The 26,291-nt window shown below is 37.7% G+C and overlaps 1 protein-coding gene and 1 long non-coding RNA gene across 4 annotated transcripts in view; one reads left to right on the forward strand and one right to left on the reverse strand.

The window, feature by feature from the left end:
• The window catches only part of OXR1 (oxidation resistance 1), a 433,246-nt gene that overhangs the window by 137,529 nt on the left and 269,426 nt on the right, over positions 1-26,291 (reverse strand). Inside the window, exon 1 of one of the 3 annotated variants that reach the window (XM_045805807.2) lies at positions 23,694-24,087. The exons of the other annotated variants lie outside the window; for them this stretch is intronic. Within the exon in view, the coding sequence (XP_045661763.2) occupies positions 23,694-23,706 (13 nt within the window). The 5' untranslated portion in view covers positions 23,707-24,087. Of the gene's footprint in view, positions 1-23,693; positions 24,088-26,291 lie in introns of those variants that run through there. 3 annotated transcript variants of the gene reach the window in all.
• Positions 1,917-3,167, forward strand: LOC148109435 (uncharacterized). Its single transcript, XR_015725775.1, has 2 exons — positions 1,917-2,875; positions 2,948-3,167. It is a non-coding gene; the product is annotated as an uncharacterized LOC148109435 (long non-coding RNA).

Below are 26,291 nucleotides of genomic sequence, written 5' to 3' on the forward strand. Positions count from 1 at the left end.
GCCAGACATGGGACTTGACCTCATGATCCTGAGATCAGGATCTGAGCGGAAACCAAGAGTTGGGGGCTGAACCAACTGAGCCACCCAGGTGCCCTTATAAGGGCAATTTTTAAGTCAATAAGGAAGCACTAAGAAATATGTATTGCCAAATTTATGATTAAAAAAAATCATTAAATCATCCATACACGTGGTGTGCATGGTTTTGTGCATACACCACACATAGAGAAGTGCTTAAGAACATTAAAGTGTGTTTTAAGGAAGAACAGAAGGAAAGTCCATATGCAGATATTTAGACACTCAAACCACATCGCCTTTAAAATAGCTATGAAACCTTAGTGGGGAATGGGATATGGATGGGGAATTATACAGTGTTTCTGTTTGCTTGTTGGTATACTCAACTTTTTAGTTCTGTTATTCAGATTAAGCTCTATAATTTTAGTAGACTTATTCATTGTGAGGTTTAGGTAACAGTAATGGAGGCACATTCTATACTTTATATGGGGTTTGAGTCTGAGTAAGTTCAAGGTGATATGATTTCATTGCAGCTACAAGTGGCAGGCATGTCTAGGGATGTCATCCAAGTCTACATATCCCCCATTCCCATAGAGGGGCCTCTGCTGTCACAGGGATCTTCATGAGCCTTTCCTTGAGCAGACTGTAGGATGAGGTCTCACCTAACACTTGACTCAAGAGCTGCTCTTCCATGGGCAGACAGTCTGGGCAATCACAACTGCGAGATGAATTCTGAAGATCAAAGACTGTGTAGAGTTAGAGCCTAATTGAAGTCATAACAACAAAAGCCATGCAGAAACTAATGGGTAAGGAAAGAAACTAGTGTATACAGGAGAATGGGAAAGACTTACAGAAAAGAGTGAAAATGGAAAACCTTGGGGAAGCAGGAAGAAGGAGACAACCTTGACTCTTGACTTTCTAGGACTAAGTCTTATCTCCATGAAGCTTGGATTGTGGGTGTTGCTGCTTGCCCAATCATTATCATCTCTATCTTTTTAAAAATATGATTGGGTCAGTTTTAATTTCTTGTGACTCAGCCTTGACTCAAAAGAAAAATACCATTTAAATAGTATGAAACATGCTGCTGGAAAATTTATATATTTTTTTCATTTGACCTTACTAAAGTTCTGAAAAAATATTACTCCTATTTCATAGGCAACGAAAGGAAAAAGGAAGGTTTTGTTCAACATTGTAGAGCTTTGTTCAACTCTAGGATTTTCAGCTTAGGACTGTCCATCTCCATCATGCCATACAACCATCACCATTACACCCAAAGACCGTTTCTTCTCAGTAGCTAACAAAGCTCCTCCACAACCATAAATTTTCTTGTTTGCCTGGAATAACTGGGACCACGTCCAGAGTCCCCCTAGGGTGGTGGTGCTTCCTTACTCTTAACACAATGAAGCCAAAGCTATCATTGGAGGTCTTAGCCCTCACCCCAATTCTGTAAATCTGATGGTACTGCATACAGGGGTTGAGGGCATAATGGGTAAATGGATCTTTCTGAAAGTATGGGCCATTTCAAAGAACTATAGGTGAAAAATTTCCAACTAATCTTTAAGCACACTGACGGTAAGTTCATGACTGTGCCTGGCACATAACAGGAATTCAAATATCTACAATGTGATGGTTAATTTTATGTGTCAACTTGGCTAGTAGATATTCCCAGTTGTTTAGTCAAACACCAATTGTGATGTTGCTGTGAAGGTAATTTTTATATGATATAAACATTTAAATCTCTGGATGTTGAGTAAATTGAATTACCCTCTAGTAATGTGGATAGGTTTTAGCCAATCACTTGAAGGTCTTAAAAGACAAGACTGAGATTTTCTTTTCTTTTTTCTTTTTAAAAGATTTTATTTATTTATTTGAATGAGAGAGAACGAATGGTGGGGAGGGGCAGAGGAAGGGGGAGAAGCAGACTCCCTGCTGAGCAGGGAGCCTGATGTGGGGCTTGATGTGGGACTTGATCCCAGGACCCTGAGATCATGACCTCAGTCGAAATCAAGAGTTGGACACTTAACCAACTGAGCCAGCCAGGCACCCCAAGACTGAAATTTTCTGAGGAAAAAGGAATTAGGGCTCAAGACTGGGACACAGAAACCTTTCCAGCTTGCCTGGTCTGCCCTGCAAATTTAAGACTAAGATGGCAACATCAATTCTAACTTGAATTTCCAGCCTGCCAGCTTGCCCGGTGGATTTCTAGTGTGCCAGCTCCCACATTACATGAATCAATTTTTAAAAATAAATATCTGTAAGTAGAGAGATGGATAGATTATATAAATTTTTATGTATTATTATATATTTTATATGTACATGTATATAAAAACAAATAATATATATAAATAATATGCAATATTTTATATATTTTCCTATGGTTGTGTTTCTTTGGAGATATTTTAAATATTTTTTATATTTTATTATATATATTTAAATATTTTTTATATTTTATATATATATATTATACATTTCCTATGGTTCTGTTTCCCTGACTAATATATAAGGTTTCCTGAGGTTACTGGAGTGGAAGCATTTGATTCAGGAGAAGCTAAAGAAAAAGATGTGATTTCAAATCCACAGCCAATCCTTTGTAAAGGAGAAGGTGGAGCTCCTGAGTGGATGGCACTATCCTAAGCAGAATGTCTTGGCAAGTCATTCAGTACAAGCCTAGGGCCAGGGCTTAAACTGGAATGGGGGGTGGAGAGCTCAACAGCCGTGCAACGTTCCAGTTCCCGGACATGTTGGAGAGTTGGAAGCCAGATGGAGGTTATTAGAAGAGGCTGCAGAAGAAAAGGAAAGGTTCCAGCAATGTGTCAAGAGGCCTGAGCCTGAGAAAGAAATCCTCTGTGTTGAGGAATTGTGGGTAAGTTCTTAGGAACAGCGGTGACTGATACCAAATCTACTGATACTGAATACTGTTTCCTGCTTTTTGCAGAAATCACCTTCACCGGGGCGCCTGGGTGGCACAGTCGTTAAGCATCTGCCTTCGGCTCAGGGTGCGATCCCGGCGTTCTGGGATCAAGCCCCACATCAGGCTCCTCCGCTAGGAGTCTGCTTCTTCCTCTCCCACTCCCCCTGCTTGTGTTCCCTCTCTTGCTGGCTGTCTCTCTCTCTGTCAAATAAATAAATAAAATCTTAAAAAAAAAAAAAAGAAATCACCTTCATCACCTTCTCTTCCAACCTTCAAAATCCAATAAAGTGTCACTCTAATGTTTAGTTGTGTTTAGAGGTCAAATGAAGAATGTGGGGTTTCCAGCTTGAAGCAAAGTGGGCCAGTGAGTGAGGCTGTGCACCCAGCAAGTGCTCTAGCGAAGAGCTAGGATTAGAGGCGATAATGACAGAGAAGCAAGTTGCCTGTGGTCTGACTCAGCAACAGCTATTCTTGAAAGCAGTGGACGGTCAATTGTTTATACTTGGAAGACAAGCAGTTTAGATGGGATAGCAGGGTAAGGGTTACAAGTCATAGCTGAGAGCAAGCATTAGGATAAAACCATCCTGAGATTAAACCCTACCCTACTGTTGACCAAAGGGTGAGCTTAGGCAAGTGCTCTCTCTGGCCTGTTTCCTCGTTCATAAAATTGGATAACTAAAAAAAACCTTTTTAAGTCTTCACAAAGAGAGTGCATGTACAGCACATAGCTGAGTATCCAGCACATAGAAAAAATTCAAACAATAGATATAATCATTAATAAAGAGACGCCTGCAGGACTTCTAATGTGGTTTGCAAATGCCATTTAATAACTAACATTTGTGCTTGATGCTGAGCTGTGACAGGTTTTCTTTCCCTCTGAAAGCCAAGCTTTCTGACTACACAGCATCCTGGCTTATCCCTTCACCAATAGGAAGTCACAGTCCTTTTGAATTTTTTTTTCCTGATCCATTTTTCAAAGGTGTTTGAAAATATACTTAAAAAGTGGTTTGGAAAAAAGATAAAAAAATAAAAGATGGTTTGGGTTTTTACAAGAGTGTAATTGCTGGTTTAAGGTCAAGTGTAATGGCATATAATTAGTACATTGCATAGCCTGGTTTTTCAAGTTTTTCCATTTAATCCCTACAAATGTTTAGGTTGCTTCTGTTTATTCTTGATTTTTAAAACAACTTCAAGGAAATGTTTCTTAAGACATTTAAAGAGCTTTTTAATTAAAATTTAAAGTTCTATTAAAGTCTTTATTTTTAGAGAAGACTACTAATATTCAATATTAAACACCTACGCAATACAAAAAAGTAATAAAAATAAAATAACCACCCATCATAAGCCCATCACCCACAGGCAACCATTGTTAAATAATATACAACCTAATACACTGAATACATTTTTAATTGCCACTTCTTGCGATATATTGTAGAGATTTTAATTGATAGTTTTAGCTCAGAAGGATGGTAGTATCATCTACTATATACCATTTTAAAAATGTAGAAAAACAAGGTGAAAAACATTAAAAGTAATTTTTTTGTTCTTCCTTTTATATATTGCAAACTGTATAAAAAATATTTTACACTCTATGTGTTTGGAGGGAAACTAATTTGAGGATGAGGACACATCAAGACTTGCTGATTTTAGAAATAATTTTGGGAAATCTATCAGAACAAATTTCCATATTTTCGTAAAGGATGACTGGCTTACTGGCATCACTCTATCTCCTCCTGGTGCTAACAACAGAACCTGACTCCAGTCACATGCAGTTGGCATATAGTGAGAGGGGTCAGGCCAGGCAGGAGAGAACAAAAGAAAACAAAACCAAACACTGAAGCATACCTTCAAGATACACAGGCTGTGATAAATTAATAGAGAAATGTTTTTTTTTTCACCTTTAAATTGGCAAAGATGTTTTTAGTAGTAGAAATACTCAGTGGTGAAAGTGGTCAACTTCTCATATACCATTGGAGGGAGTGTAATTTGCTCCCACCTATCTAGAAGATGATTTAATACATTTGAATTTTAAAAATCATAAGAATGTTCATACCCATCGGACCCAGCAACTCCAGTTCTAGTGAACTGAGATACTGAGAATCATAAAGACAAATACCATATGATTTCACTCATAAGTGGAATTTAAGAAACAAAACAAATGAGCAAAGGAAAAAACAACAACCAAGAAACAGACTGTTAACTATAGAGAACAAACTGATGGTTACCAGAGGGGAGGTGGTGGGGGAATGGGTGAATTAGGTGATGGGGATTAAGGAGGGCAGTTGTGATGAGCACTGGGTGAGGTATGGAAGAGTTGAATCACTATATTGTGCACCTGAAACTAACATAACAGTGTATGTTAACTATGCTGGAATTAAAATAAATTAGAAAAGAATATTCACTAGGACATCACTCATAAAAGTGAAAAGAATAAAAACTGGTTTAACCATAGAATAATAGAGGAATAAGGGACTGGCTAAATACTTGAGATTAATATACAGTGGAATATTATGCAATCATTAAAATTCATGTTTTTACTGTTAAGTCAATAAAAAGTAAAATGAACGATACTACCACCCTAACTTTAAGACAAATAATATTTTATATATATACATGCATATGTATATGCATATAGATATTTATATACATACATATGCAAATACATGTAATGTATATCTAACTACTAACTTGGTGAAATACCGTATTTCTTTTCTTAAAAAAGGTGGGGGGAGGGGCAGAGGGAGAAGGAGAGGGACAGAAGCAGACTTCTCACTGAGTATGGAGCCCAATGCAGGGTTCAGTCTCACGACCCTGAGATCATGACCTGAGCTGAAATCAAGTGTTGGACACTTAACCCACTGAGCCAACCAGGCGCCTCAAAATATATTTCTAAAACTGAGCACCATCTTCTGACCCCACCCTGTAGGCCAAAATGTTTATCCTCTATTCTTTCAAGATTTAGTAAATAGCACTACCAACCACTCCTTTGCTCATGACAAAATCCTAAAAATCATTCTTGATTATTTCCTTTCTTTCCTCCTCCAAATCCTATTTATCAGCAAGCCCTGTATCAATCCCAAATTTATTTAAAATCTCTCTACGTCAACTGCCAGCATCCCACTCCAAAGCTGCCCTTATCTTTTGCCTGGATCATGACAGTGGCTCTAACTGTTCTCCATTCTTGTTCCTCAGTTTACTCATGAAGAAGATCATGTCATTCCCTTTGTGTTAATTTGTTATTGTTATGTAACAAATTGCCATGAATTTAGCAACTTAAAAACAACACAAATTTATTATCTCATAATTTATTACCCGGTGTTTTTTTGTTGTTGTTGTTGTGGTTTTGTTTTTGGAACAGGAGTCCAGGCATGATTTTGTGGGGTTCTCTGTTGAAGATCTTACCAGGCTGATATCAAGGTGTTGGCAGGGGCTGCAGTCTCATCTGAGCTTCTTCCAAGTTCATCTGTTGATGGCACAACCAAATTCCTTGCAATTGTAGGCCTGAGGATTTTAGTAACTAGACACTCCCCCATGACTGTCCCTGGCCTCATTGGCCTTTCCACGCAACAGTTTGCTTCTTAGAGCCAATGGAAAAGCATATTTGCTTTCTCTGAATATCTCTGACTTCTGTCTAAGATCTCTAGACCCTCTTTTAATTATTTATTTTTAAGATTTTATTAATTTATTTGAAAGAGAGGGAGAGCACAGAGGGAGAAGCAGACTCCCCACTGAGCATGGAGCCCGACCTGGGGCTTGATCCCAGGACCCCAAGACTGTGTCCTGAGCTGAAGGCATACGCTCAACCAACTGAGCCACCCAGGCACCCCACTAGACCTTCTTCTAAAGAGCTCACTTGATTAGGCCAGGTCCATCCAGAATAATCTCCCTCTGAAATAACTTAAAATCAACTGATTAGGGACTCTGATTACATTTCCAAAATCCTTTCACCCTTGCCATACAACATAACCTGATCATGGGAGGGATATCTTCATATTAGTATTCCTGCCCATGCTCATTGAATGAAAAAGATTTACAGGGAATGTATACTAGAGAATAAGAGTCTTGGGAACTTGTATGGACTGTAGGAATTCATATGTTGAAACCCTTACTCCGTTGGGATAGTATAAGAAGGTGGAGCCTTTGGGAGGTCATCAGGGTTACATTAGGTCATGAGGGTGGAGCTCCAAGATGGAATCAGAGTCTTTATATGGAAAGGACCAGAACCCTCTCTTGGCCATGAGAGGATATAACGAGAAAGCAAACTAGGAGGAGTGTCTTTCTCAGACACGAGATCTGCAGGCATCTTGATCTTGGACTTCCCAGTCTCCGCAACTGTCAGAAATAAACGTGTGCTGTTTAAGCCACCTAATGTGTCGTATTCTGTTCTACTAGCATGAACTGGTAGCACAGAACTCTCTCTACCATACCTCCCATTCCATGCTTGGCTCTGGGTGATGGTATCTTGCCTGATGTATTTTCTTTTTAACATACTTTTTGTATTTGCTGAATTTTGTACACTGACTATGTGTTAGCATTTTTCTTCTTCAAAACAAATCTAAAGTCATGTCATTCTTCCACTTAAAATCTTTCTGTAGCTTCTCATCATGTTCTTAGAAAACTGCAAACATCAGGTGGCCTAGAAGCCCCTGCGTGATCTGGCTCCTGTCTGCCTCTTCAGCTTCTATTCCTTTCAGAGAACTTTTAAATTCTTTTGTGTTTTGTCCATTTCCTTAACTAGAATGTAAGTCTAAGGAAAGCAGAGCCTTCCCCCCTTGTATGCCAAGACCTAGCTCAGGCCTAGTACCAAGAAACGACACAGTTTACATATGTTGGGATGAAACAAATGCTAATGGAAGACGGTCCTCTCTAAGATGCTATATAACATGAGCAATGCAAGTAAACTCGGAATAATAGAGCTGAATATGAGGACGCTTTTTGGAGCTAAGGAACTGATTGTACCATCCATGAAGCAAAGAGTTAGAACCCTCAGCAGTGACAGACTCTCAAGTAACAATCACAAAACAGAGAGGCCTCTGGGGTTCTTGCTGGTCTGAGTAATATGCTGTTAAAGTTCGCAAATCATTGTTATTAATATCCTCAACCACAAAAGAGACTACTTTCACTACCATCACTGATATAATGGACAAAACCTTGGCAGCTTCAAAGGTGACGAGTTTTTGTCACTGAAATTGTTCCAATGGAAGTGAACTGCCACTTGGCAGGATTTTCGAGAAGGGATCTGAAGCTTGGATAATAGGTCAGAAGAAACTGCTGTTTGGGTTAGGCTAAGTCAGAGGGTAGCATATTGGGGGTACATAGGCCACATTTATTTTGTGGATGGGTTTGTTTGGAAGACACAATCTTTATTTTAAACTGATTTGAATGTCTTTAGATAGGGCATAAGCTCTCAAATACCTGTGGTTTCTATCACTCCTATTATTTGCAAATGATGGATATAGTCATTTACAACTCCAAAGAAGCACATGAGTTTGCAACTCTTGGACTCTCTAAGGTTTCTTTCAACGCCTGACTATAAAGGACAATGTGACATGTTAAGAGAGTTGTTGAGATGGAGGGATGTAAACTTTACGCTAAGAATAATCATCACTGCATGACTTGCAAAACCTTTCTCTACTCTTTATCCTTGACATTCTAGCCTATAAAATCTAACTCTCCTTACTTAAGCTTGTGGCTCACTTTGAAGATTTTATCTGTTGTCAAAATATTAACTTAACCTTTCCCAGTAAGAAACTTGATAACAATCCACTACATCTGTGGACCAAAAGAAAAAGAATCTCTTTTTGTTCCTGGTTGAAGAATAAATATGACCCAGTTCAGATATTTGAAGAAAGATACATAAAGTAAGAAGTCTCTCTAATCGTGCAAATATTGACTTCACACTCAAAGTTCTTTTTATTTCAGAGCACTGAGTTACAATTGTATTTAATTAGTAAATATTTTCACTACTATGGTGGACTGACTTCATGTCCTTCCACCAATTTTTACTGTTTCAGGTGCTGAATTAGCATCTGATGAAGGGCTCCTGACATTTCCTCCTCTCAGTGATAAACAGCAACTGGAAACTAAGAACAGTGTGTGTTGTGTGTGAGGAGGAGGTAATACTATCCTCTTATTTGCCCTTAGCTAGCCTCCTTAATGAAAAGACGTCTTCTCAGTGAAGCCATTGAACTTGTCTACAAAGCCCCTCCTTTCTCATTTGTTCATAATTTTCTCCAAATTAAAAGACTTAAAAAAAAAAAAAAACAACCTGGGGACATGAGGAGAAATTGAGGACATGAGGGGGAAAAAATACTTCTTTTTGTTTGTTTAGTACAATAAATGTTGCCCTAAACCTCATAGATTAACATACTTGTACTTGGCATTTCTTTGATTAATGTGAACCTAACAGTGATCAATGAATACCTGAAAACTTAGTTTAATTGCTAAGACGTTAATTCTTTTAAGGCAATGGTGCCATTTAGTCAATTAGTACTTGGGCCACTGAACAGTCATAGAACAAACAACTTAGTTTCTTGTTATCACAAGAACAGTCCATCACCTTCCAATTGGCGGAAAAGGAAAAAATAAAACACCATTTGGCTTGCTATCAAAAATTTAAGGTATTATTAAAGTAATTTGTTATTACTTATACTTGAAGCCTACCTTGCCTGTAATCTTTAACTGCTTAAATACCTTTTCTTAAAATTTTATTCATTTTTTTTAAAGATTTTATTTGAGAGAGAGACAGAGACAGAGATAGCAACAGAGAGAGCATGGGTGGAAAGGAGAGGGAGCAGCAGGCTCCCCGCTGAGCAGGAAGCACGATGTAGGGCTTTATCCCAGGACCCCAGGATCATGACCCGAGCTGAAGGCAGAGCGTAACTGACTGAGCCACCCAGGCGCCCTTAAGTACCTTTTAAACGGTACTAAATCCAGATTCATATATTTCTTTTGGAGTAATAGTTATTTAAATACTGAATAAACAGACTTGAATAAATTTTTCTGCTATTAGTCAACTTTTTGGAGCCAACTCCAAACAAAACAAGTAATCTCATTAATCACTGGAATTTTCTCTTCATGGGTTGGGTTTCTATTGTTTTAGGAGGTCGAATGTGAGACTTTGTAACAGTTGCCTAATAGTCACTTTAATTTACCATTCTGAAGCACTTGCAGTGGTGGTCTTTCTCACCAGCACCCCTGAGGTCTTGTAGAGGATAGGCTTTCATTTTGGTGAGTTGGTAAGTCTTTATTTTAGTTGTACTGCTGTTTGCTCTCTACATCTAATTAATTAAGACCAGAGGTACTCTTGGCCTCCCATTAACATCAACCTCTGATAGTGGAAATAAACCGTACCTTCTTGGTTAAATTCTAGTTAAATATTGGCTACAGTGAAGGTGCTTTCTTCACAATCCCGCAAAGCCTAGGGCATGGGGTAAAGGGAACATCATGAAGTTGCCTCTGATAATCCCTGGATTCTCCCCTGTTGTGGGGTCACGCGCGAGACCTCATACATTAACAGAGGCCTTCTGATTCTACAGAGTCTACAGGGTTGTCTCACCCCATGGTTCCCTGCAAGATAGAAAAGGTTACCTTCACACCTGTGTGTGCTTATGCAAAAAGTGTTCACACTTGTGCCTTCCTGAGCCATGTAGGAATCAGGTGTATTAGGGGCAAGAACAGAGGCTACAGGCAAAAATTGTCCTGAGGAATAGCTAAAACTAATGACAATCTTGGAAGATAAATGAATTTCATAAGTCACACTGTCAGCTTGATCAAATATGACCCCAGTCATTTAGCCATTTGTGATCCATAATCCATAACTGATACTAATCCATATATGGATAGCATCTGGCAGGCAATAATACATTCTTCACAGAGTCAGGCTCCATTTAAGGCAGTTACATTTACTTAAAACATGAGGTAGCACCCGTTAATTTTCTGAAAGCAAGATATCCATAGTTGTGAATTAAATTTTTCAGACTATATTCAAAGACAAAATTTATACTAAAATTTCATCCTGACTGTATTCCATCTGGATCATATGAATATAAATATTAAGCCCTTCAAAGTTAGCAACAGCTCTGCTCGTGAGTTTTGTTTTATATTTTTATGCTCTCCAAAAATATTAAAAGGCACTAGATGGAATTACTATCCAGCTATGTAATACATAGCTTAAAAACAGTTGCCTTTTGAATTTTGCAACTTTTGGTTCACTTAATACAAATGTTAAGCATAAATCCAAATTAAAATATAATCTCAGATATTCATGAAAGTTTTTTGTTTCATGGGATACATTTGTGTTGCCAGGGAGGCAATTTCACACATAAATAATAATCCCTTTGTGGATTCTAAATATCATGAATCTGCAGAAATGCAGACCTGCCTCGCTATCTGATTATTTTTAGAAAATGCTCTAAAATTAGGAGATTAAAAACACATACAGAAAGGACTCAGACACACAGCATACACGTCTGTGAATCATTAACACCATCATTTATGATGGTCTTTTTTCTTTCGTCTGAATTTTATTTAGGGTATTCGTAGTTGTTCAAAAAAACCATTTTGCTTTTAGTTCTGTCCTTTACTGCATTTCAAGCAGTTAAAATTCTACATAAAAAAATTGAGTAGCAGTTGGCACAGAGTAATCGTTGGAAATTGTTTCTCTCCATTATACTTCTCTGAACTGCATTCGTTGTTCTGAATATTCAGGTAAGCAAAATTATCTGCACACTCTGGCTAACTCTCTATCAAATAAATAAATAAAATCTTAAAAAAATAAATAAAAACACAGTGTAACATACCCCTAGCCCCAGCCCCTCTTAACCTGCTCTACTTTCACTTTTTCCATTGTACTTATTTCCTCCTAATGTACCAGGAAATTTATTACTTACTAGTTCTGATATATAAGCTCTTGAGGGCAGGGATCTTTATCCTTTTTTGTTAATTGATGGATCTCTTGTACTTAGATGGGTCTTGGTACCAGTAGCTGCTAATAAACATTAACTGAATTAACTGAATGAATAACTAGATAAAAGGGAAGTTCAGTAGAAATTTTTTGCAAAAATTTATATTTTGAAAATAGTATATGGTAAATTGAAATTACAAAATTAAGAATAAAAAACACTTGAAATGCATTTTCAAAAATCTAAAGCCTTATTCAACAGTTTCTTTTACAAGTGTTCCTATCAACTGCTCTCCTCTAACGTGGATCTCTTAGCCTGTAGCTAGACATGCCACAGGACCCATTTCCAAAAATACTCAAGTGTGTGCTGAATTTTCTAATTTCGCGAGTTAAGGAGAATTTGAATACTGCTCTAAGGTTTTATATGCCACCTTTATTGGATATGCCTTATTCTTATTACACCTGTGGGCTCATTTACAAGCAAGGAGGAAAAGGCCACTTCCACTGCTATTGAATGCTGGTAAAAGTGACCACAGAAAATTGATAAATGCTGTCTTTATTAACCGCCCCCCCCCCCAGCCCATGAAGTATAGTTCTGGCATTCTTAAGGGAAAATGATGTCTCCATTTGAATAGAGAATGTAGCGACGTGACTGGTTGTTAATAAAGCAAAAAGCAAGTTCTGTGCATGCTTCTTCCTCAGAGTCCTGGGACCCGGGAGTCTAGTGCAATTTTAAACCAAGGGTTGCAAATCGGTGGTCCACAGGCCACATCTGGCCCACTTCTAGAATCTCCCACTGGCCACTCTCCCTTCTGGGTAGTGCTTGCTCCCACAGACAGGGAGATTATATAAGACTGAGCACCTTTTAAGGGAAGAGAGACCAGTTCTTGTTCCTTTGTGCCCAACTCTGCTGTTTGTGTTTCATAGGTTCCTTTTGACTCTTAACAGCAATGTGAATCAGTCTATTTTTACCAGTGTCTTTGGGCTCCAGATGTCATGCCTCAGATCACCCCAGGCTAGCACCCTCTGAAATTTTAGGTACCAGTGATTTCTGGTCTCATTAACTGAACTTGTTTTTAGAAGAGGTGTTGAACTCATTTGCACTCAAGGCAGAAGGACAGAGGAGAATTCAAGAGGTCTCCAAAGAAGAGCTACAACTCAAATAAATAATAAAGTTCTTAAAATGAAATAGCAGATAAGTAAGCAGTATTTAGGGGAAGGGAATAGGTTTCCAAGTCCTCTGTGGGGGCCCAACATCATGCCTCCATTCTTGTGTGAAACCAAGAGGACCACTGGCTTGACTAATTCCAGGGCAACTTTTACAAACTGCCAAGTGAACTAGATGATTAATTTAATTTTCAGTTAATTTAAAAGCTGACAAAACTTTTCTCTTACATAGCAATGTTGGTGTTAAGATTCCTCTTAGTCCATTTTACTTTAAGGATTTACTTTGTTGGAAACAAGAAAGAAACCAGCCCTCAAATAGAGCCACATGTCCTATCAATTGCCAGTTAGAGAATAAAAACTACAATCTCAACAATCTAATAGACACTTAAGTTTTACTTGCCCTGTTTCAGATTGAGATATGGTAGCTGTTTAGCTGGGCTTGCTGGGACCCTCAACTTGATTCCTTTCTGCATACAGCCTGGGTGAATAATCGAAATAGAGTCTACACCTTGAGTTTATGGTCTTACATTCTACAACCAGACTAGGTTAAATCAGAATCAAGTAAACCAGGTGGATCAAAAAGCTACTATGTATATGCTCTGGTGCTAGGTCTACATGCTGTTTGGGATGCAAAGATGAATGGAGTCAATCCTGGCACTATTCAGTATGGCACCTGTATGCAAATGAGGAATAAAAAAGAACTCCTTTTGGTGGATATAGCACACCAACTGGGCCTGGTGATATGGGGCTCATTGGTTTGGTGAGTAGAGTTGAGGTTGATTTTCAGCCACAAATCATAGACTTGGTTGGGTCTATGACCCCTTGTGAAGGGGTCAACATGCACACTCATACATGTTAGGCCTTGGGAAGAGGAAGGAGGTCTAGGTGGGACAGAAGTTACTATTCTCCAACTAGTTGCCTTTACCAACTCTTGTCCTCCTACAATCTATTTTCCTTTCAATATCCAGGGTGAGCTGCTTATCAGGAATAAGGCTATTCCTCCGATTAAAATTCTCCAATAATTTCTTGTAACTTAGGATAAATTTCTCTTGTAATTTAGAATAAAATCCCAGCTCCTCAGCATGACCTAGCCTCTGTTGCTTTCCCTGCAGGCTTCCCTAATACAGCCACGTGGCTCTTTTTTCTTTTTGCACCTAGACATTCCAAACTCACTTCCACTTCTGGGCCTTTGCACATGCTGTTCCTTCTGCCTGGCTTGCTGTCCCCTGATCTTCAAAAGCTTGGTTTCTCCTCTTTAGTTTCATCTCCCTAGAGAAGACTGCCCTAAATACTTCTGGAGTCAGAGGAGTTCTGTTTCAAGTCCTGGTTCCACCTCTTAGGATCATTCTGGCCTTGGCTCAGTATCTTCACCTGTAAGGTCAAAGAGCTACTTGAGAGTTGCTATGAGAATTCAATGAAGCAAATCACAGAAAGCACTCTGAACAGTGCCTTTAGCTTGCTCTTCTCATAGTGACCTGTAAATATTAGTTATCATGATTGCTATTTAATGTATCGATCATAACTTTAAATGATTTTATTTATTGATATTTTTCCTTATTTTCTGGTTATTTACCCATACAGGAATACGAGTTTTATCAGTGCAGATTTCTGGGTTTTCACGTCTCCATTTTGAGTGCTTCTAATAGCACCAGGCTCATAGTAGGTATCAAATAATTTGTTGACATTTAATAGGGGAGGGACAATACAGCAAAACAGAAAGTAGCTATTCAGTAGTCTAATCCTAAATTTTCCACCATTAGTGTCACCTTGGACACTTCAGGGCCTCAGTTTCCTCTTAGTAGGACTTTATAATGGGAGGGAGATTCAGCTTGTTAATTTTAGAAGGGTAGGATGTGTGAAAAAGTAAAGTTATTCAGCAGGCAGCAGGGGGCAGCAGTGTGTCAAAAATGCACCTGTAGCTTGCAGACCCCAGGTGTCCTCTCCTTTCTCTTTAACTGAAAAACTTATATTTAAATATTCCATCAAGTCAGTACATCCTGCAAGATACAGAAAAAACTGATACCCTCAGAGAAATTAAATGTAAACTCTTTTCTTCCTGTAAAAATGGAGTTTTCAATTCAAGGATCAAGAAAGACTCATTCTTGCCTTCTGATTTTATTTCCAAGTGGAAAGTAGTTAGTCATGGGACCTACAAAAATCAGATTTAAAAATTGTGTTGGTGGGGGCAGTCAATAGTTCCAGTTCCACTGTTTACTAGCTGTATGACCTTGGAATGTTGGGAATAAGTAGTAAAAGGTAGCTTATCTGTAATAATACTATTTAATTCTCAGGCCAACATTATAACTCAGAGATACTAAAACACCAAACAATGAGAGATTAAATTACTTGTCTAAGATCATGCGGCTGAGATATACAAATCATGATAGGAAGCTTTTTACTATTATGTTATATTGTAAGAAACTGCTTGGTTTGGGGTACCTGGCTGGCTTAGCTGGAAGAGTACGTGGATCTTGATTTTGGGGCAATGAGTTTGAGCCCCACATTGGGTGTAGATTACTTACATAAATTCAGAAACTTAAAAAAAAATACTTCAGCCTTAAAAAAAAAGAGATGCTTGGTTTAAAAGGGATTATATGGATTTCTTGCAAATAAATGAAAACAAAGAAGCAATAAATATATTCCTCCTTGCTTGAAACGTTAGATCATTAAATAAGAGGTTTGGTGTTCAGTTAACCCAATATCTGAAAGTGCCACTAAAAGTAACTCAAGATAAGCTTAGATGTCCTTCTGAGATCTATCTTACACCATCATTCTGCTTTCCTTTTATTGTTGTTGTTTATATTTAGCACATGGTTTGGCTAGACTTACCTTCATGGGCCTATCATTCTGAGTAATTTCTTATCTAAATCTGCATCTTTCCTTCCTCTGTCCTCAGACATTCTAGTATCTGTTTTGTTTTTTCTCTTTTCCCCCACCTCAAAAATACTGGTAACGCCCATCAGTTCATATAGTAACATTTCCATCAAGAAATACCACAAGAAGGAAATACACACCAGAAAGAGAGAGAAACATACGGAAGGGGATCCAGAGAAGTTTCAAGAAGAGGGAGAGTCGAAACACTAGGTAGTAGAGTGGATCTAGGCCCAGCAGCAGCCATATATATGCACACACATCACACAGAAGCCCACTAGCGATCGCACATTGACCTGTTTGGACTTCTAGGAGAAGGTTAGCCTATTGTTTGAGAAAATTCTTTAGTCAAAGTCCATCTTAAAAAAAACAACAACAACAACTAAAAGTTGCTTTGTATTTTCAAATTCGACTACAGAGGCATGACGAGCAGGCTTTCCAGAGATATTTCTGTGACCCTCCAGTGGATCCAGAGTGCTGTGTTGGACAGGTACTCTCTTTTCCTCTTATGCACTCTTCCACTCTCCTAGGAGGGGATTTCACACCATTTCCTCTCTCCTAAAAAAGCCCTCATAAACTCTCCCTCCATCCATATTCTCAGTTGATGATCTTGCTACCTGATTTATTGAACAAAGTGAAGCATTCAAAGAACTTGCACAGACTCTCAGGGTCACATTGACCCTCCTACTGGCACCTGCCCCCACTCACTCTGCTTTCTCACGTGCTCCTATTTTTAAGCTCATTTAGCTCCCTCTTCTCTCACCTATTCAAAGACAATCCTTCTGGGGGAATGAAACATGAGAGACTATGGACTATGAGAAACAAACTGAGGGCCTCGGAGGGGAGGGGGGTGGGGGAATGGGATAGGCTGGTGATGGGTAGTAAGGAGGGCACGTATTGGATGGTGCACTGGGTGTTATACACAACTAATGAATCATCGAGCCTTACATCGGAAACCGGGGATGTACTGTATGGTGACTAACATAATATAATAAAAAATCATTAAAAAAAATAAAATAAAAAACAAAACAAAACAAAAACAACAACAACAACAAAAAAAACAAAGACAATCCTTCTGAAACTCTGCACTGCACATTGTCATATTTTCCCCTCCTGGCTGGATTACTCTCATTCAGAAAAACATGTTGTTATTTCTCCCATCCTAAAAAAGCCCTCTCTTTTTTTTTTTTTTTTTTTTTAAGATTTTTTTATTTATCTGACAGAGAAAGACACAGCGGGAGAGGGGGACACAAGCAGAGGGAGCGAGAGAGGGAGAAGCAGGCTTCGTGCGGAGCAGGGAGCCCGATGTGGGGCTTGATCCCAGGACCCTAGGATCATGACCTGAGCTGAAGGCATATCCTTAACAACTGAGCCACACAGGCGCCCCTAAAAAAGCCCTCTCTTGAGCCAATTTACTCCATCGATGGGCACTCCCTTTTTCTTCGCCCCTTTGCAGAAAAACTCTTTGAAATTTTCTATATTTGCCATTTCTAATACTTCCCATGTTCTCTCTTAAATCTGGTCCAGTTGGGCTTCTAGGCTGACTATTGCACTGAAATTGTTCTTGTTCAAGCTATCAATGTTCTCGACCTTCATAAAACCACTGGTCATCTGAATTCTCATTCAACACCTTGACCTCTACAGTCCTTCCTCATACACTTTCTTCACTGGCTTCTAGGACATGACAATCTCATAGTTTTTCTCCTACTGAACTGGTTGCTCTTTCTGTCTCTTTTGCCAGGTCTTCTTCTCCCCAAACTGGAGACACCTAGGCTTCAGTTCTTGGTCATCTGTCCGTGCTTACTCTTTAGGTGAGCTCATCAAGGTTTTCGTTATCATCTACATATTGAAAACTTCCAAAGCAATATTTCTAGCACAGATTTCCCCCCCAAACCCCAGATTCATATAGCCAACTTGCTTATTCTCCACTTGTACACCCTACTGGACATCTCACACTTCACATGTTCAGAAATAAACTCACGAATTCTCTGCAAGCCTGCTCTACCCTCATATTTCCCATTTCACATGAGGGAAAATCCATTTGCTTGGGCCAAAAGCCTTGGAGGAACACTCAACTCCTCATTTTGTTTATCTTTACGTTCTCTTTATTCTCTCAAACCCCACATCCTATCCATCAGGAAAATCTGTTGGCTCTTCATTTAACATATAAACAGCAAGTGAGCACTTCTCATTGTCTCCATCACGACCATCTTGGTCAAAACCATCACTATTTCCTACCTGAATCACAGCAATAATTTCCTAACTGGTCTGCCTGCTTCCATTCGTATTGGGTCACTGGTCTACTTTCTCCATTTCAGTTAGAACGAGTCTTTGAAATATAAGTCAGATCTTGTCATTTTTTTTGCTCAAAATCATTCATCACTGTTCGTTTCACTCGGGGTAAGGGCTGTAGTCCAACAATCCAGAATAAAAGCTTCTAAGATGTTATATGATGTGACCCGCATTATCTCATCCAACTTGTCTCCCATTTACTCTCCCTTGTTCATTTCATCCCAACACATTGACTTGGATGTCCCTGAAATACATAAAGCAAGCTCCTTTCTCTGGGCCTTTCTTTCTGTCTTCCTGGAATTCTATTTCCCCAGGTATCTGCATTGCTAGCCCCTCACTTCTTAAAGGTCTTTGCTCTTCTTTGTCATCTTCTTAATGAGACCTACCCTTACACCATTAAAGAAAAGTGCAACACACCTCTTCCCTGGCACTCCTGACCTACCTTTACCATTGTCTTCACTCATCAGCACTTACCACTTAATTTATTATACAATTTACTTATTTACGATGGTCATTTTTTCCCCCCTTTATCTACTTATAGATAAGCTCCAAGAAGAGCCAGATTACTATAGTAGGCAGAATGGTGAATAATGAGATAATGTAAAATAAAAAAAAAAAACTGTAGTAAATTCAATCAGGCAGAAAATATAACTTGTAATGTGGATGATAGGTATATAACCTAGTAAATTAGTTCAGACAAAAGTTGCCGGAGATGATAGGAGAAAAAAAATGAATAAGGGAACATGTGATTTAGTAGGTTGTTAAGAAAAGGGGTGGGCTTGAAAAGTCCCATTAAAAAAAGGGATTTGGCTTGTCAACCTGTATATTGGTAGGTTTTTCCAGAAGTAGCACTGAGAAACCCAGAATCACCACCCACAACCCAAATCAATGACCATAGTTGCTGTAATAGTTGGAGATGACAACTGTCTCCTTGCTTGAACTGTAAGTTTTAACACCAGGAAAGTATACCAAAAAAGCACAGAGATGATGAAGAAATAAATATTTCTCAAATTGGGTTTATGTGAATTTTCTACAACATGATGATTTGATTATGTTTTGTCTCTTTACAATCTTAGTTTTAATTTTTATCAAAGTTTCCTGTGAACCAAAAAAGTCAACAGTTAGTTCTCATGTATTTCTTATAAAATAAAGCAGTTCCTCCAACCTCTTTCTTTTTCCACTCCTCAGAGTCAACATTGAACTCTCTCCATTCTTAGCTGCTCCAGCCTGGGCTGTTGTTATCTAGAACAGCTAACTTAGTGGAATTGCCCTTCAGGAGATGCCCTTCACTTCTCCCTTATGAGTATCTCCAACTTCCTGGATTCCATACCTTTCTTTTTTTTTTTGCTTTATTTTCTTGTATTGATGGAGCACCCAAGAAAGGGGTTATGGGAGGGAAACATAATATAATAAAAAATCATTTAAAAAAAAAAAAAAAAAGAAAAAAAAAAAAGGAAAAAAAAAATTCTGTTGAGACTATTAATGATGTTTTAGGAGTCTCCCGGGCCCCCATATATTTTCTGTCCTTCCAATTTTTTTTTTCTCTGTGCGTTTGGTTTGGTCAATATTCTCATATTAGAAGCTGTAATTTAAGAGTGCTTAAATTAAAAATTGAAGGGGGTTTAAATTCTGGAATGCACCCCAACAGCTTTCCCATTTAAGAGCAGGACACTAAAAAAGCTTATTGGCAATGAGGCTTACAGGCTGTACTCTTTACTGTAAGATCCTCTGGTGGAGCTGATTCATAGAATTCTTAAATGTCCATAACTTCAGGTCTTTTCTCTTGGGCCAATCTACTTTAGAAACAGATTTTTTTAATCTTTCAGACTCAATATCACCGTCTTTTGGGAATTCTGCGCTACAATTTGGTGCCTCTTAACTTTTCTGTCAGCTACTCTGTCTCCTAAGCTATCTGCTTTCCAGCTTCCAAAATTGTTGCTATTATTTCCTCTTTTGTATTTTGCCCTTTGTCCTTGTTTCCTTCTTTTAAAAAATCACTTTACTGTCATTTAAGTTGAATATTGAAAAGAAACAAACCTTAATGGTTATATTTCGTCTGCCATCTTTAACTGGAAGTCTTGCTTCCAGGTATGATTTTATGATGTTTGAAATGCTTTGGAGAATCTAATTCACTACACTTATAAATTTGATTTATTAGTTTTATAGGAGTTAAGTATCTAGAAAGTATTGGCTTATTGTATTTTAAATTTGCCCCATTAGGTATTTGTAGTGTTTGTTGAAAAAGCATAATATAAAATGTTTAAAGAAGTTTAACTAGGTTTATAAATGGGAATAAATTTCAAGGGAACCTAATCTGTTATGAGTTAATGGAATCAAGTAACTATATTTTTATACAAAAATACCTAGACTTATGAATTGTGCTTAAATATTAAAGAAAAACTGTGCTTTCTAATTAATATTCAGTTTATAAGTTATACATATAAACAGAAATAACTTTAAATGGTCTTTTCCACAAAACACAATCCCTTCTCCCAACTAAAAACCTAATTGATGAACCTGGAAGACATTATGCTAAGTGAAAGAAGCCAGATACAGAAGAGTAACTCCTACATGATCCCACTTATATGAACAATCTAAAATAGCCAGACTCATAGAAGCAGAGAGTAGAATGGTGCTTAACAGGGGCTTGGGAGAATTATTAGTCAGAGGGTCAAAGTTTCAATTATGCAAGATGAGCAAGTTCTAAAGATCTACTGGGAAGCATAATGGGTATAGTTTACAATAATGTATACTAAAAAAAAATTCTAAGAGGGCAGATCTTATGTTAAGTATTCTTATCATAGAATAAATAAGTAAGAAGGGTGGGAGAAAACTTTTGGAGGTGATGGATATTTATGGGCTGGATGGCCTCACGGATACATGAGATACTTATCTCCAAACTAATGAAGTTATACACTTGCATATATACTGCTTTTTGTATATCAATCATAACCTTGAAAAAGGGTTTTTTTTAAACCCTAATTGAAAGAATAAGTTAAAAGCTAGCATAACTACATCTATCAGAAGTATAGAAGCTATGGAAGTAGAACTTTGTTTCGGTTTTGGCTGAGGACCCCATGGTTGAAACTGTGAACTAGGTACCAAATATCTCCATATCCTAAAAGTGATGCTAGGAGACTATAACATTGGTTCGGCCAGCACTGGCCCACTAGATACCTAAAAGGTATGAAACAGTTGATATGAAAGATGCCAAAAAAGAACTTTGGAGGGCAGTCTGGGTGGCTCATCGGTTAAGTATCTGCCTTCAGCTCAGGTCTTGATCCCAGGGTCTTGGAATGGAGTTCCACATTGGGCTCCCTGCTCAGAGGGGAGTCTGCTTCTCCCTCTGCCTGCTGCTCCCCCTACTTGTGCTCTCTCTCTGTTAAATAAATATATAAAATCTTTAAAAAAAATTAATTAATAAGAACTTCTTTGGAGAAAGTGGTCAGTATATTGTGTTTCCATCCCCAACCTCATATGGTTTGGGCAAGGACTAGGGAAATTTTCCTCCTCATGTCAAGCCAAGTAAGTGTCTTCAAAGGGACTAGTGAACCTAGCTGGAGCTGGTGGGCCAGAGAAAGGGAAGGAATCTGTATAGACACCGAGCTTCACTCCCACCAATGGCAGAGCAAAGTAGTCTATTTTCTAGAAACCAGATGCCATGGTAGGTTACTACCAAGATGCCACAGTAGTTAATTCTATGGAATTGTTTTAAAGGGGGTCTCATGCAAGAGGGAGACACCCAGTGAGCAAAAGGATACTCCAGAAGACATCTGAGGGACTGGCAGTTTGGAGTAATTATATGTGGTTAAACATTCTAAGACATAATTCTTAGAACTTCACAGAAATCCATCTACTATCTGAAATGAGTATTGTAACAAAATAAGTCAAATAGCTTGTTGGCTATGTTGCTAGTGTCCATCAGAAAATTGTCCTCCCGTATTATTGCATTGACTGAAGACTTTGCTAGACTAGAAAGAAATAAAATACTGTTATAACTATGGTTGCACATTACTTATTATTTTCCAACTACTACTAAAAAGGCCCCTGGAAAAGTCAAAGGTCTCTATTTTTCTCTATTCTATCCCAATTTTCTCTAAGAAATCTGTTTCATGACCACTTTGTGACCAATTCCATAGACTTCTCCAAAGTCTCATTGTATTATACATAAATGATTACTTCATAAAATAAGCCTGCTAGTCAAGTGATAAGCTTTAGCAATTATTTCTAAAAACAGAAATCCTAGGGGCGCCTGGGTGGCACAGCGGTTAAGCGTCTGCCTTCGGCTCAGGGCGTGATCCCGGCGTTCTGGGATCGAGCCCCACATCAGGCTCTTCCGCTATGAGCCTGCTTCTTCCTCTCCCACTCCCCCTGCTTGTGTTCCCTCTCTCGCTGGCTGTCTCTATCTCTGTCGAATAAATAAAATCTTTAAAAAAAAAAAAAAAAAAAACAGAAATCCTAACGCTGCTGTTTGTTGCTTCATGAGGTTTTTTTTTTTTTCTTGTACTTTATAAAATGTAGTGTTCTCCCTCCAACTTTGTTATTATACAGGCTTACCCAAAATTTAATAAGGAATTTGGCTTTCTAAGATTAGCAAAGGCTAAGTTGAAATGTTGTAAAAGACTCCCTATTTTTATTTAAAAATAAAAGTATTCTCCATTGTTGAATACTTACCACAAAGAAGAAATTATAGTAAGTTCTATAATGGCAGGGACATTTCTACTTTGTTCATCATGCTAGATAATCATAACACAAAATAAATACAGAAAAGAAAACTGCATTGTCCTCAGGTTTGCTACTTTTAGCTGTCTCACAGAACAAGTGCCTTGTTTTTAGCTTATTATTAACTTTTATACTTCCACATAATCTTGTCTTACGTAACCTAATAGGCTTTTGTTATTTTTATTTCTTTTCAAGTGAGCTACCCTGAGTTTAGGCCAATATTTGTCTTTCTTTACATTAAAAAAAATCTGTCTCGCTATTTTTTTATCAATTATTTTTATAAATTATGTGATGGCATTAGAAAATTTATCAGTCACTGGCTGTAAAAGGTAAAATTTTCTGATTTTTTTGCACATTAACAATTCTTTTGAGACTCTATTGTTACCTTCTTGTGAACATGTGACATTAAACATATTACAATTTCACTTTGTTCTCCTGTTCTAATGTTTAGAGTGAAAAAGACATTTGCTTCTAGAAGTTTCTTCTAGCGAAATGAGAAATGTAAACAAGAAAAATCAAACAATAATAGAAATACGATGAATGTCTTTAAGAGTTTTTTTTTCAACTCATACTGCAGCATCACAATATTATAGACAACTAATATAACTAGTGCTCTTTTCTTTAAGCCAAACGCTGGCAATTTCTGGTAATAGGGTCACTATACAAATACCCAAATCCACTGTTACTTGCATAAGATCCTATCATTTGGTTAATTTCCATGCTTCACTAGCAGGACATGCTTTCCCCCAACTGATGACTGACGTTTCAAGTAAATGAGAAATAGGAAAATAGAAAGGCATGACTTCAGAAACTTACTTCTCAGCTTCATGGATATTGGGCATATTTCCTTGGAATTCAGCCTTCTGCAGCAGTGGGTTGGTGACTTCTCTTTCAAACATTCTTGCTACTTCATTTCCATCCTAAATTCTAAATCTCCAAGCACAAAGTGTCTTTGAATAGCACCATTTTTTCCCTCCATCTTTAGCAGCAGTGGGTTGGTGACTTCTCTTTCAAACATTCTTGCTACGTCTATTTCCATCCTAAATTCTAAATCTCCAAGCACAGAGTGTCTTTGAATAGCACCATTTTTTCCCTCCATCTTTAGCAGACTGTCAAAGTGAGAAGTCTACACCTTCCCACTTGTCTCCCTCTGACTAATTTGAAGAAGGTTTTAGAGCTGGATAAGACAGTGGTAGCGAAAAGAATGAAGAAACAAGTATGTGTTTTAGGTTCAAAAGAGCAAGTTACTCATTTACTTAAGGAATGTTCTGGGAAATATTTAGCTCCTGAAATTAAACATTTAGAGGGCTTCAAGGAGGTACATTTCTGAAATCAAAAATATATTGCTTCACCAAAACCTGAAAAAGATATAATATTTTATAGACAATAGCAAGTGTTGACGAGAATGTGAAGAAATTCAAGCCCTAGCGCACTGTGCATAGGACAGTGAAATGGCGTAATCACTATGGAAAACAATAGGGAGGGCCCTCAAAAAATTAAAAATGGAACTACCAAAAGATCCAGAAATATTACTTCTGTACCTATATACACAAGAATTGAAAACAGGGTCCCAAAGAGATATCTGCACACTCATGTTCAGGGCAACACTATTCATAATAGTCAAGAGTTGGAAGCAACCCAATGTCCATTAATCGATAAATAAATGGAATGCAATATGTACATGCAATGGAATAATATTCAGCCTCAAAAAGGAAGGAAATCTTGTCACATGCTCCAATATGGATGAACCTTGAGAACTTTATGCTAATAAGCACACAGACTTTTATTTTCACTAATAAATGAAATAAGCCAGTCACGAAAAGACAAATACTGTATGATTCCAGTTATATAATCTCTCTAAAGTAGTCAGATTCAAAGGAACAGAAAGTAGAATGGTAGTTACCAAGGGCTAGCATTAAGGGGACAAGGGGCAATGGGAAAAAGTCAGTTTTATGGGTATAAAGTTTTTGATACGCAAGATGAAAAAGTTCTGAGTATCTCTTTTACAATAATGCAAATATTCTTAACACTACTGAATTGTACACTTAAAAATGGTTAAGATGGAAAAAAATGGTTAAGATGTTTAAAAAAAAGATACAATGTTTGGAACGATTCTTATTTAAAATATTCTCTGTGCATCGTTCCGTGTATTTAGAGTCACAGCTGCCTGTCAGTCATACACAGAAGAAAATGCTGGTCATCAGTGTAAGCGGAATCCCAAATAGTGATTCCGTGCAGCTGGCTGGCAGTGTGTGGTCAGTCAGAGTGTACGCGCTTCCACCGTGAGCCTAGGATGACAACAGCATCTGGGCTGCTGCAATAAGACTACGAAAACTTTTGGAGTTTTAACCAATGATTGCTACCCTAAACCTCACTGAATTGAAGAAATATACATTTGTTAACACCAAATTATATAAAATCAAGAATATATAGCACTGTGATTAAGAATATGGGCTCAGAACTTATTCTGAGTTTGAATCCTGACCCCTTCCCCCTTAGGAGAGAGAGTGTGACTTTGGACAAATTACTTAACCTCTCTAGACTTTAAGCTTTTTTTTTTTTTTTTCTCTCATCCATTTAGTGAAAGTTGTAACTACTTTGTGGGATTCTCATGAGCAGTACATCAGATGAATCATGTAAATGCTTACCGTAGCACCTGGCATGTAATAAACACTGAAATCTTGGTTATTGTTATATCTTCTCTCTCTCTCTTTCTGGAAGAGATATCTGAAACTAAATATTTTCTTCTCAATATTTTGAGTGGGAAAATAAATCAAACTGTTTTAGTGAGTCTCTAAAACCAGGCTTCATAATTACCTTGATTTGTCGATTAGTTGGTTTCTTCAAATATTAAGGTATTCAAATATTAATGGTATTCATCTTTACCATTGTTACTTTCAAACTCTATGACATTCTATGAAGTAGCAAGAGAATATTGGCATCACCTTGCAATAATGGAAAGAACACTAAATTTGAGTAGCAAATTTGGAGTAAACAATTTGTTGATTACTAGCTGTGTTACACTAGACACATGAATTTTACATCTTTAGGTCAGTTCCTCATACAGAAAAGTAGACCAATTTCTATTGAAATCTTGAAAGTAAGTTAAATGTGATCAATTATGATCATGCTTACAAAGAAACTCTGCAAACCCTAATAAGTTCTTTAGAGTTATTTGATCATTAAAATGTATGATTAGATTAAGAATGATCTATCTATCTATCTATCTATCTATCTATCTATCTATCTATCAATCAGACGTATATTATTGGTAACTGTTCATTGTGGAGTCACTGTGTAGGGCAAAAAAATGTTAGCCAATTACATGCAGGTTCACTTTCATGGGTGAAAATAGTATCTTTCATCTGGTACTCGAATCTAAATACAAACCGAGCTAGACCATTAATTGCTTTA

Source organism: Ursus americanus, chromosome 9 (assembly GCF_024610735.1).
Source record: "Ursus americanus isolate L20-20 chromosome 9, mUrsAme1.1.p, whole genome shotgun sequence".
Taxonomy (NCBI): Eukaryota; Metazoa; Chordata; class Mammalia; order Carnivora; family Ursidae; genus Ursus; species Ursus americanus.